Source organism: Hemitrygon akajei, chromosome 24 (genome assembly GCF_048418815.1).
Source record: "Hemitrygon akajei chromosome 24, sHemAka1.3, whole genome shotgun sequence".
NCBI classification, from domain to species: Eukaryota; Metazoa; Chordata; class Chondrichthyes; order Myliobatiformes; family Dasyatidae; genus Hemitrygon; species Hemitrygon akajei.
Genome location: NC_133147.1, coordinates 8429541 through 8443434, shown reverse-complemented (window position 1 = coordinate 8443434; position 13894 = coordinate 8429541). Strand labels below are relative to the sequence as shown.

Genomic DNA, 13894 nt, shown 5'->3' with positions numbered 1-13894 from the left:
TCAGCTGCCCTTTCTTGCCATAATTCCTTATTTGTCGAAAGGTCCAGGATTCCTGTTTAATATCTGCAAGTGGGAGGGGGCTTTGGAGTTCTAATGTTTTCTGTCATTTATTCTTTGGGGTTTCTTTCTCTGTTTTGTGGTTGTCTGTGAAGAGTCAGGATTTCAGGTTATATGTGGTATACATTATTTGATATTAAGACCAAAAGAAATAGAAGCAGAATTAGGCTATTTGCCCCGTTGATTGTGCTCTGCCATTTCATCATGGCTGATCCATTTTTCCTCTCAGCCCCAGTCTCCTGCTATCTCTCCATATCCCTTCAAGCCCTGACTAATCATATTAAATTGAGCCATTGACTTTCCAAATTTGTTTCGAAGAGTGAGACCAAGGATTACTGTAAGTGACATGATTTATTGACTAGCGATGAGTATTCTCAATAATTCCAATCACTTATTTCTCTAATTTGAGGCAGAAAGTAAATGGAAAATGAACTTTTATTTTGAAGTTGGATGTTAGATGCCCTGACTATATTTAGAAATTTCTGGTCAATCCACTTAGAAAATAAATGGGTGGGGAGTGTGTAGAATGCCTTTATTCTGTGGACTGCCCTCCACTAATACCACCAAGAAAGTACATGTGATTACTTCAGATGAATGTGATGTTCTCCTAAGGGACTATTCGCTTAACGGAGAATGCCTGTGTGTGACTTTGTTTAAAGTGGGGAGACTGATGCATGAGCAGCCACCACATGGCCCTTGATAGATCGGGGTCAGGGTCCAGTGGCAGGGAATGCAAAATGACTAGAGACCCAGACAGTATTGCCTTCTCTGCTTAATCTCAAGTTTATTCAGTTTATTACATCTAAAGGGCTCAATTTAATTTAATAGTCTTGTCTTAGTTGAAAAACCTGGAATTGTGATATTCTTGTTAACTGCCATGTATTAAAAATATATCAATAATAATCGATAATTTCTGTTTCTCTTGAAGTGGAACTCGGTGCACCTCAACTGAAAGTAGTTGTGAAAGAAGAATCTGTACTGGTGCATCTTCAAATTAAGTTGGCAGCGTGCAAAGAGGAGGTGTTGAAAGCTTGTCTGATTGATAACTTGAGCTATGAGGTGGAATACTGGAATACAGATGAAGCTGTCAGAGTATGTATTCAAAGAGTTGTACTGCACAGAAGCGTTCGGTCCCATTCATATGTGCTAATCCCAGTTGCCTGCATTCCTTTCCTAGCTAAGTGCCACAATTGTATCTGCTTCCATGTTGTCTTCTGGCAGCTTTACCTCTGCTGTCAGATTTCTGAACAGGCAATGAACCAAGCCATGAACACACACAGAATGCTGGAGGAACTCAGCAGGTCAGGCAGCGTCTATGGAAATGAATAAACAGTTGGCGTTTTGGGCCGAGACCCTTCGGCAGTCCTGCTGGTGGGACTCGGCCTGAGATGTTGACTACCTTTTTTTCCATAGATGCTGCCTGGCCTGCTGCTGAGTTCCTACAGCATTTTGTGTGTTCGTTGGATTTCCAGCATCTGCAGTATCTCTCTTATTTGTGATTTGCTCACTATTTTTGCTCTACTTATTTAATTTAACTACTTTAATATATATTTCAGAATCAGATTTAATATCACTGGTATATGTCATGAAATTTATTGTCTTTGCGGTAGCTGTACAATACAGTATATAATAGTTAAAGAAGTAGTGAGGTAGTGTTCATGGGTTCAATGTCCATTCAGAAATTGGATGGCAGAGGGGAAGAAGCTGTTCCTGTATTGTTGTGCCTCAGGCTTCTGTACCTCCTTCCTGGTGGAAGCAATGAAAACAAGGTGTGACCTGGGTGATGGAGGTCCTTAATGATGGATGCTGCCCTTTTGAGGCATCGCTCCTTGACGATGTCCTGGATACTACAGAGGCTAGTAGCCATGATTGAGCTGACTGGTTTTTAATTCTCTGTAGCTTACTTTGATGCTACGCAGTATTCCCCCCCCCCCCCCCCCCACCCCCAACCAGACGAGACAGTGATGAGCCCAATAAGAATGCTCTCCGTGGTATATCGGTAGAAAGTTACAAGTGTCTCCAGTGACATATGAATTCTCCTCAAACCCCTAATGAAATATCACCGCTGTTGTGCCTTCTTTGTAGCTGCATTGTTCTGTTGGGTCCAGGATAGATCCTCAGAGATATGAGCACCAGGAACTTGGAATTGCTCATCATTTCCACTTCTGACCCCTCCATGAGGATTGGTTCGTGTTCCCTCGTCTCATCCTTTCTGAAGTCCACAATCAGTTCTTTGGTCTTACTGACCAAATTTATAGTATTTTTATGTGTCGCGCTGAAATGCCACCACAAAACAACAAATTTCACCATATATGTCGTTGATATTTCTTCACCTAATCCTAGAAAAGCCTAATTCTCCGAACAGAGAACATGGAATAGTGCAACACAGGAACAGGCTCTTCAGCCCATCGTCTTATCACTGACTATGATGCTAATCTAACAATCCCTTCTTACTGTGCATGACTTGTGCCCCTCCACTTACTGCTGGTTCTGTCTGTTGAAATGCCTTTTAAGAGTTGCTATTTTGTATCTGCTGCCATTCCTGCTGGCATTCCAAGCATTTCGTGTTTAAAAAAAAGAACCAAATTTGCCTTGCGCATCTGCTTTAAACTTTCTCCTTCTTGCCTTCAGAACCTCTGCTGACAAATATTTGGTGTTTCCACCCTGGAGCAAGATTCTGAGTATCTAATGTATCTGTGCTTCCCATCATTTTATACATTTCTGTCAGGTTCCCCTCGCCCACTGCTTTTCCCGAGAAATTGACCCAGGTTTGTTTGACTTTTCCCCGTAGCTAATATGTTCCAGTATCCCAGCCCCCCCCCGTACGCAAGCTTCCCCACTGTACCCCAGTGCCCCCACCTGTATGACAGCATCCTTCCGCCCCACCCCATACCCAGCACCCCTCCATACTCCAAGGCCCGTCCAGGTCCTGCCATTTAATTTTTAGAATTGTATCGTTTATATTAAAGCAGATCCGGAAGAGCTGACAGTTACTTTCCCCAAGCAGAATGGCTTATCAACACCTCCACCCACTAACCCCCCTACCACCAGTACTTTATAATTTCCTGGCAGTGCACTCCTGTGCCTAGCATCACTTTAAGGACATACAATCTATCTATGTTTGTACTGTAAGCTATCTTAAGTATTTATATTTATTGTGTTTCTTTTTTTATGCTGTATCAGATCCCGAGTAACAATTATTTTGTTCTCCTTTGCACTTGAATCTTTAAACAATCTTGATTCTTCATGCCATCCTTTTTTTTGTTGCAATTTAAAACATGCTTACAGTATATAAAAAAAACTTCCATTATAGATTTGGTTGCTTTGATGCGTAGTTTACTGATTTTATTCAAAATTTTGAGAATTATTTATATTTTTACGCAGCTTATCTGATGATTGATTTGATCTGTAGCCACCAAGCGCTGTTAATTGATGCTTCTACAAGGCAGTTTTTATATTTTTGTCCTCTATTTCTTCCCCAAAGAATGGTTAGAAAGTGGCATTTGATGCTGGGATGTGCAGCATGAATACATTTATGGGATTGTGGGGCAACTGAGGGAGGAAAGAAGGCATAGATGGATATGTCATTGTGATTAGGTGAGGAACACTTTGTAGGGAGTGTAATTAGTTCAGCAAGTACAGTTCCTATTTTATGTAAAGTCCTGCAGGGTTTATTGACCTACACTGACGTATTGTTACTATTGATCACTTTGACTTTTTTTTCTCTGCTTTGATGCATATTTTTCCTGGAGGAACAAGTGGAGCTTTGGCCTCTGTTAGGGTGTATTCTGGAGTTAGGGTATATAGCAAATATTAATTTCACTAGCAACCAATCTTCAGTTTTTTAACTGGAGCTCTGGACTGGAGTTGATTGCAAACCAGATGATGCTGATTAACATTCATTTTGTGTGTCTGGAATGTGGTTGCAAAGAAGAAGATGCATGAAAACTATATGTAATTCAAAGGAAGCATTGTAGATACCTTGTACTATAGAATTGTCCTGCTGTTACCTTTGATCTTTAGCATATAAAATTTCATGTAATACTGGGTCGGGGGGGGGGGGGGGGGCCTCTTCCTCCAAGAGTGTCTCAATGTGATGCCTGGTGCTATAGTCACTTCGATATCCACTAGCTTCAGTGTCTCTCCGGTCGGTGGCTTTGTTCACATTACAACAACCAACAAAACCTGCAAATGCACTTCTGAATATGACATTTGGAAATCCACAGGGTAGTTCAGTTCATTTCCTGATAATCAGACAAGCCAGTCAGTTAGAGGACCAAGCTTGTTACCTGAAGGAAATCAATAGGCATCGAGCTTTCTTTGTCAAAGTCATAATCTGTCAATTGTGAGAATTTATTACTGAGTCTTTAACTTACCGATGACCTGGTTAACATTAATATCATGTGCCTTGAATCCAAATTTTATTGAGTTTGAAATCTGCTATATTTGTATTCACATTTTTGTTGTGTTGAGTTGTTCTGCGATCTTGGCAATCCATTTGCAAACGTTTCATCATCATACAAGGAGTCATCATCGGTGCACTGTTAATTTGTGATGTGTTCTCCGAATGCTTGGCCTTCATATACTTATCAATCAGCTGACTGGTCATCATTACAGAAACTCAGTTGGGAACTAGGGAGGGGATCTCATTGTTGATCAGTTGCGTGGCAAACTGTGGTCTGGAATTTAGCCCGTATTGGCTGATAAATAGGATCGAGGTCTATGTGTCTGTTTACAGAATTGTTCGCGGAAAACTGCGCTTCTAGGAATTTTCTTGCATGCCGTATATTTGCTTGCGCCATGACTTTCACTGATGCCCCGTCACGTTTTATTTTTGAACAGCTACCAGTTAAACAAAGCTCAACTGAGAATGTAATAGAAATTGAAAAAAGTCAATTGCAAGGCAGCAACAATTGTGTGTCTGCACGGTCTGTATACAAGAACACGATGAAAATAAGCAATTTCTCTGAGCCTGTCTGTTTTGAACTGAAAGCCAAAGGTAAGTTTGCATAATTTGTGTGTAGATTTTTTTTATGGTAATGTGACATCTCATGTTCTCTTTACCTCAATTTTTACAAATTTCAGCCAATGGGAAGAATGTGTTCCCACATCTGTGTTATTATCTGTGCGTTTGAAGATAATTTAAAAAAGGTGGAAAATCAGACTATAAGATATCGGAGCTGATTAGGCCATTCAGCCCATTATGTCTTCATTTGATCATGGCTGTGTTATTTTTTTTCTCTCTCTTAACCCCATTCTCCAGCTTTCTCCCCATAACCTTTGACGTGCTTACTAATCAAGAACCTGTCAACCTCTGATTTAAATATGCCTTCTGTTTTGGCCTCTAGAACCGTCTGTGGCAATGAATTCCACAGGTTTGCCACCCTCTGGCTAAAATATCCTCCTCATCTCTGTTCTAAATGGACAACCTTGTATTCAGAAGCTGTGCCCACTGGTTTGAAACTCTCACACTGTTGGCAAAATCTTCTCCATGTCAACTGTAGCTGCCCCCTTCCCCTCATTTTTCTGAACTCAGTTCAAGTCCAGAGCCATCAAGCTCTCCTCGTACGTTACGTCTTCATTCAGAGCAGGGTGAACCGATGGCATTTCCCCATCACTGGCCTGTGGATACCAAGCCGCTGCATATATTTGAGAGAGAGAAAGAGAGAGAAGATTTCCTGAAACAAAAAGATATAAAGGTGTTTGGGTGGCGAGTGGACCTTGATGTTGAGATAGAGGATCAGCCGTTATCACTTTGGTGCAGAATCAGTATATTGTATGGCTCTCTCCCTGCTTTGACCTTGTTCCTACAGAATTTACACTGGAGCGGTATGGTAGCATAGTAGTTAGCAGAACTCTTTACCATGCCAGCATTAGGGTTCGATTCCTGCCACTGCCCGTGAGGAGCTTATATATTCTCTGTATGACCACGTGGGTCATGTACTCAATTCTCCACATGACCGTGTGGGGTTCCTCCAAGTGCTCCAGTTTCCTCCCACATTCCAGAGACATAGGGGTTGGGGTTAATTAGCCGTGGGCATGAAGTGTGGTAACTCTTGCCCCCAGCACATCCCTGGTCTGTGTTGGCCGTTGATGTGAACAACACCATTCACTGGATATTTCAGTGTGACAAGTAAAGCTAATCTTTAAATCTGCCGATATCCACCTTGTCCGTTTGAGTGTATTCTCCCAGGGCTGTATAATCTTAAAACAGGAAATGTAGTTAACTCTGAAAATCTGTCTGTTGTACATTTTTGGAGAAGTTTGTTGCCTCAATTGATAGAACCAGTGGCTATATTCATTGATGATTGCACGATACACAAACGTGATCCAAAAATAATCAAGTGGCCCACAGCCTGGCTACTGCAGCAATATACCAGGTTAACCTGTATGTTTTTGCTATCGTAGAGTCTTAGAAAAATATAGCACAGAAACAGGCCCTTCAGCCCATCTAGTCCATGCCAAGCCATTTAACCTGCCTACTCCCATCGACCTGCACTGGGACCATAGCTCTCCGTACCTCTACCATCCATGTACCTATCCAAACTTTTCTTAACTGTTGAAATCAAACTTGCATGCACCACCTGCGCTGAAACTCGTTCCACACCAACGACCCTCTGAGTGAAGAAGTTTCCCCTCATCTTCCCTTTAAACATTTTGCTTTTCACCTTAATCCATGACCTCTAGTTGTAGTCCCACCAAACCTCAGTGGTAAAAACATCTACAAATTTTCTCTTCTCAGTGGAAAAAGCCTGGTTGCATTTACTCTCTCTATATCCCTCATAATTTGCATACCTCTCAGTCTTCTATGTTCTAAGGAGTAAAGTCTTTATCTATTCAACCTTTCCTTATTATTCTGGTCTTCCAGACCTGGCAACATCCTTATAAATGTTCTCTGTACACCTTCAACTCTATGTATACCTTTCCTGCAGGTAGGTGACCAAAACGGCAACTGCACACAATAGTCCAAATTAAGCCTCAGTACGCAACTTGAACATAACACCTGAAGCTTGCAGGTGATAGGTGAAATGAGGTGAAGGGGGGATATGTCGGTGGGGGCGGGGGTGATGAAGTGAGAAGCCGTTGTTTGACCGTGGCATGTGCACAGAAACATGAAGTCCTAAAATTGCTGTCTGCTCTGAGAGATGGTTTACAAGCAGCTGCGGCAGTACTGATCATGGAACCCAGGACAGGCGGCGTATTTCATTATTTCACTTGTGCTGAAGTATCTGGGAAAACCATGTAGATGTATTAGGAATGGCAGTTACAGGGTGAAGTTTGCAGATGGCACGGCAATGGTTGGCCTCATCAGTGATGACAAGATGGAGTATAGAGAGGCTGGTGTGAGAAGAACAACCTAAGTCTGAATGTGCTGAAGGAAATCATTGTGGACTTCAGAAGGTGCAGCTGAATTTGTGAATACGTGGCTCCTCCGCAGAGAGAGTTAAGTGCACCAAGTTTCTAAGAGTTAAAATTACAGATGACTTCACCTAGTCCCTTAATATTATCTAACTTATCAGGAGTGCTGCATACACAGTGCCGTTAATATTATTAAGGTTCCCACCCATCCTTCCAGCATCCTCTTTGACTTTCTACCATCAGGCAGGAGACTCTGATGCATAAAGACAAGAACGGTCAGGATGGGAAACAGTTTCTTCCCTCAGGCCATTAGGCTTCAGAACTCCCTGCCGCATCGCATTCGAAGTGTCACTGGTCAATCTGTTCTATATCTTACAATATTTAATTTATGCACTTTAGTTTTTTACTTATGTGTGATTCATCTGTAGATTTTATTCTTACTTTCATAAGTTACTGTGTTATGTGTACTACTGTGCTTTACACCTTGGTTCTGAAGAACATTGTCACATTTCTATTTACATTATATGGTTAAATACGTTATATAGGTGTATTTAGTTAAATGACTCTAGACTTGAGTCTGTCAGGCATATGGTGAGATTTCATTAACTTGCATTGTTAAATTGTTGTATTCTTGTTCTTTGTGTTTGTTCTTCATTTCTAATAGTTTGAACATTAAAGCATTAAATTTTACTTTTGAGTTTATTTGAATGTTACTGATGCCAAATATTCAGAAACATTCATTGCCTTTGACTACAAACACAAAACGCTGGAGGAACTCACAGGTCATGCAGCATCTTTGGAGGGGAATAGACAGCCAGTGTTTCAGGCCGAGACCTTCAGCAGGACTGGAAAGGAAGGCGGAAGAAGCCAGATTAAGAAGGTGGGGGAGGAGAAGGGGTACAGGCTGGCAGATGATAGCTGAGGAGGAAGGTGGGTGGATGGGGGGTGGGGATGGTGAGAAGCTGGGAGGGGATAGGTGGAATGGGTAAAGGACTGAAGAAGGAATCTGATAGGAGAGGAGAGTGGGCCATGGGAGGATGGGCACCAGAGGAGGTGAGGAGAAGGAAGAGGGTAAGAGGGGAGCCAGAATGGGGAATGGAAAAATAGAGAAGGAGGAGGGGAAAGAAATTACTGGACGTTAGAGAAATCGCTATTCATGCCACCAGGTTGGAAGCCACCAGACAGAATATGAGGTGTTGCTCCTCCAACCTGAGAGTGGACACATCATGATAGTAGAGGAGGCCATGGACTGACATGTCAGAATAGAAAGTAGAATTAAAATAGGAAACACCCATCTTTTATGACATGAGAAAGTGCTCAATGAAGCCATCCCCTAATCTTCTGGACATCAGGTCTCACTGATGTAGAGGAGGCTGCACCAGGGTGCTGTCAATGTTTCTTTTTTAGCTGATTCTATTTTCTGTCCTGCTCCGGCTGTACAAATAAAGTGAAACGTTACACATATTTTAACAGTACCATTTCTATTCAGGATTACAGGCTGAAGTGCTTTTCACCTCTCTGTTGGGATTTTTGCTGGCAATCACAATTTTGATAATTATAACCACGGTCAAAGTGAAACAAATTATCTCTGTTCCGTCAAAGCTGAAGACACCAGAAGCCTTGGTTTGTAAAAATAATTACTATTCTTGGTCTCTTTCATTTGATACAGTTAAATCATTTCTTAATAAGGAACATAATATATTTGAGGAGCAGCAGGTCTGTAATTTGCAATACCAGTATTGAGCAACAAACAAAATGCTGGAGGAACTCAGCAGGTCAGGCAGCATCTTCGGAAACCAGTGAGCAGTCGACACTTTTTTCTGGTCCTGAGGAGGGGCCTCTGCCTGAAAAATCGACTGTTTTCTCTTTTCTGCAGATGCTGCCTGACCTGCTGAGTTCTTCCAGCATTTTGTTTGTATCTGTTTAATTCATTAACTGCAAGTTCCCGAAAAAACTTATTTACCAATGGTAGATGGTAAATCAAGACCCAATAAAATTATGTGGTGCTTATCCATCTTATCCAACGATGATAGGAAACCTGTGCGGGAGAGTTTTTAAAGTGGAAAAGCTGTTGCACTGGGGCAGTTCCACTCTCTCGACCTCAGGAGTCCGGGTCCAGTGGTACGACCAAGCGTCGCAAACTGGGGTCTTCCTTGACCATGACATATGTGCCTTGTCATGAGCGTTACAGTACCGCCTTCCTAGCCCTTGGATCTCACCGTAGATCTCATCTGCCCAGTTTGCTGGAGCTGACTTTGCATGCTAGGACTGGCATCTCCCTATCTTACCGGTTTAACCGCCTGTCGAAGCAGTGTACCGGGGTGTGGCCGCTGTCGCAAGCAAACAGCTACTTGGAGCCTCAGGTGAGAGCCGAGTGTCCGGTGGGGACCAAATTGACTGAGCTTTCCCAGAACAGATACAACAAGCGCCTACGCTAGAAGTACTACCCCTCCCTGGACACCTTATACACCCCAATGTATATTAAATTCATAGGAGATATCTTTAGTTTATACACGTGAGACATACATCATTACTAATTTAGTTTTCTTTTATTAGGATTTCACAAGGACCATCGCTTTTACCCAGGAGGAAGATTATCATTCAGTTGAATGCAGTTTGCCAAATGTTATTGACTGTAACAAAAGTGAAGAAATTATTGAAGAAAAAACTGCCTTTGAAAGAACTGTTAAGCAGGAAGAAACTGAAACCAGTGTTTTGAATGATGTAGACTGCTCAAGTGAGAGCGATGAGGAAATTGAATGTTCTGACTATACTGAGAATCGCTGGATTCCTGAGGGAATGGTCTTTGACAACGACGAACCCCTGGACGATGACTTCCATCAGACAGCTAATACAGAACCATATCAAAAAGCAAGTGACTCTTTTATGTCTAGTCATGTTGCCATGGGCATCCAGTCTCAAGTCTCTGACTGCTGTAATCATGATACACTTCGAACTGATGAGGATTGGCCTTCCAGTATTACTTCAGAGGTGCTCAACAGCCAAAACTTCCGTGACAGTATTGGTCTGCTTCAACACTGTGATGAACACAGCAATAGTGATATCCCCTTATCATCTGTACAGCTGCTCATATAAAATGGAGAGTATGATGTTACCATCAGTACATAATCATGATATGAACTTCGTTTCTAGTCCTACTCACCTTCGTAGAGTGTAGGGAAATGGGTTCCTTCAGAGATTCAAAGAACATTTACAATAGTATACAACCCTGAGATTTGTCTTCCCCACAGACAGCCACGAAACAAAGAAAAACCATGGAAAACATTCAAAGAAAAACTTGAAACAGCTCCCCTTCTCATGCGCAAAAAAAAATCAGACAAACGGCAACCAAAAAACCCGAGTAAAAAACACAGATTATAGAAAATACAAAAGTGTTCCTATAGTACTTTGTAAACTTGTAAATATATGAAAATAAGCAAGGTGGCAGGAGGTTGGAACCAAGCTCGGTTCAGATACATTTCATTGTAAGTATTTAGTTGTTTTACGACTCATGTATTTCGAGGGTGAGTAGGGAGTGCAAGGCCTTGCATCAGTCAAAACATTGATTGGTGGAAGAGGCTCAGGATTTATATTTCTGGAATCCTGTGGAGTTTTTTATTCAATGCATTGTTACAACGTAACATTATTCAGTATTTCATGAATACCGGCAGAAGTTCACACTGGAGCCTAAATCAGTATTTTCGATTCTTGTAAATAATCTATGCATACAAGTGTTACACTATTTTTTAACTTTTAAAAATTAAAGTGCATTTCTAGAAAATCTGGTCTTTAAGCCATTACTAATGTATGTTGATTATCCTGATTGGTTATTCAGAGTCAATGTTGCTATTTATTCTTCTAAAGCAGGAGTTCCCAACCTTTTTTATGCCATGGACCAATGTCATTAAGCAAGGGGTCCATGGACCCCAGGTTAGGAACCCCTACTCTACATGTTTAGGATAGGGGTTCCCAACCTGAGTTTCCAAGGACCCCCTCAGTTGATGGTTTGGATCAGTGGAATAAAAAAGGTTGGGAACCCCTGCTGTAGAGTAACATTTTTCCACATTATAGGAAGGTTCAATGGTTCAATTTAATATCAGAGAATGTATACAGTATACAACCTGAAATGTTTACTCTTCACAGATATCCACAAAACAGAAGGAAAAAAACCCAAAGAATGAACAACAACAAAATGTTAGAACCCTAAAGCCTGCCCTCCCCCATGCATAAACAGCAGCAAACACATCAGCCCTCTCCCCACTTGCTCCAGCAAAAGCATCGGTGCCCATCATGCAATATCAAACCCCCAGGGACCATGATCTAGAGTCCATCAAAAATTACTGTCCATCCCAACACGTTGACATCTCAGACTGGCTCTCTCACTCCCTCTCTCTCTCTCCCCCTTACAATGGAGAGATAGATATCATTCCTGCTACAGTGATAGGGAAAGCCAACAGCTCACTGCTTCTGCAGCATCGCTTATTCGAGTTCTCCCAACTGGAGAAGCAGCAGCCTCTCTCTCACTGTTGAGAGAGAGAGATTGCTCGAGTGCAGAGGCCTCCGACAGCTGCGCCTGCTGTCTTGATATTTCGATCTCCTGTGATGTTTTAGCCAGCGACATCAGCGAGGAACTGGGTTATCCACAGGGTTGCACCCCGAAGGCGCGCATCCTCCAAACCGCTCCTGGAGATCCCGAATGAGTTCAGAAGAGTGAGAACCCACCACCCGTGAAGAACATAGTTTGAGCACAGCTGTAGATCATGGAATCTGACAGCACCCCAGCCACCTTGCAAAGGAAAAGAAGAGACATGAGACCAGGGGATATAACCTGTTTCGCAGATGAGCTGGAAGAAGTCATCCAGGTCTGCAGAAACCTCTGGTGTAGTCTTTAGCTCCTCTCAGTCCCACTTCACTGTAGAAGCTATAGAGAGGTTAGAGGTGATTTACCAGATATCTGTTTGGTTTATGAGGAAAGGTTGAGTTACCTAGAGCATTTCATTTAGAGCAAAGGAGAATAGAGGTAATTTGATATATATGTATAAGAGAGAAAGGGCAAAGGTGATTTACAGGCACTTTAAAACCAGTCGCTTCGGGTAGTTGGGGCCTGTCAGTTGTGCTTGGCTGCTCATCTAGGACAACGTCAGTTATCTTGCAGGTATGCCCACTAACAAGGAAAGCTTTGGAGTAAACCTGAGGGAAAATTACAGAGCTAAGGTCCCGACATTGAGTTCAACGCCGATTGGCAACTCCTGCGACATCTCTGGATCCAAACTGAATTGGTCTCTGCAGTTACTTTGGGTTTATCAGATGCGTGGAGAGGGGGAGCTCGCTACATGGGCAACAGTTTGCTCTCCATATTGTATTCCCCTGGCTTGTGTATGTAGACAGCTAGGACACAACGTCCATGGTTGACCCTCAGTGACGGAAGCCTTTCCTTCACTAGGTGTTACTGAGTAAACTTTTATCTATTTCTTTAAACTTGTTAGTAATCACTAAAAGCTCTGCTTTAGATTTCCTTCTTAAAGCTACTGAATATGAGATTATCTGTCCCCTAAGAAAGGATTTCTTCACATCCCAAATAACCAAATTTGACATACCCTCAGTTGTATTAAATTCAAAAAATAGAGAAATTTGCTCTTTAATAAAACTTACAAATGCTGAATCATGCAGCAGTGTAGCATTAAATCTCCACTGAGATGCATTCCATATCTTATCAGGGAACTTCAGTATTAGTTTTGTGGGCACATGATCCAACAATGTAATAGTGTCATACGCACAGTCAGCAACAAAAGGCACCGATCATGTATCAACAAAAATAATCAATTCTTGAATATTTATGATGTACATATGAAAAAAAAAGAAAAATCCTTATCTTTAGGATGGAGAAATCTCCAAATATTAACCAAACCGTATTCTAGTCAAAAAGAATTAATACAGGTCGCAGCCTTATTAGGGAGCCACGGATTAGTTGATGACCTAATCAATCGAAGGATTGAGACAACAGTTAAAGTCACCGCCCATGATCAACTTATATTCATCTAAATTCGGTAACGCAGAAAATAACCTCTTAAAAACCTCAGAGCTATCTATATTAGGTGCATATACACACACACCAAAGCCACCTTTTGACCACATAACAAACCAGTAACAATTAAGTATCTTTCAATTGAATCAGTGACAGTATTAAAATGTATGAAAGGGATTTTAAAATTAATAAAAATAGATACCCCTCTAACTTTAGTTATTGATGAAGAGTGAAACAGAGAGTCCCTCCAAAATGTAGAAAATCAGTTTTCATCCTCCCTACGGATATGGGCCTCTTGCGCAAAAATAATATCAGCTTGGAGTGTTTTTCATTTCTTAAAGATCTTTCTACACTTAATAGGTTGGTTCAAGCCATTCAGGTTCCAAGAGATTATATTAATTTTATTAACGTCCATAGTAAGGCTTTAATTTAAGACTTTATAAAGTAAGTTAG

At 41.6% G+C, this 13894-nt stretch overlaps 1 protein-coding gene across 1 annotated transcript in view; it reads left to right on the top strand.

The window, feature by feature from the left end:
* LOC140715850 (interferon lambda receptor 1-like) overlaps positions 1–11197 on the top strand; it is a 29201-nt gene extending 18004 nt beyond the window's left edge. The window contains exons 4-7 of the mRNA XM_073028295.1: positions 986–1149; positions 4900–5056; positions 8906–9039; positions 9973–11197. Coding sequence (XP_072884396.1) covers positions 986–1149; positions 4900–5056; positions 8906–9039; positions 9973–10512 — 995 coding nt within the window. The 3' untranslated portion in view covers positions 10513–11197. The remainder of the gene's footprint in view (positions 1–985; positions 1150–4899; positions 5057–8905; positions 9040–9972) is intronic.
* Positions 11198–13894: the final 2697 nt, after the last annotated feature.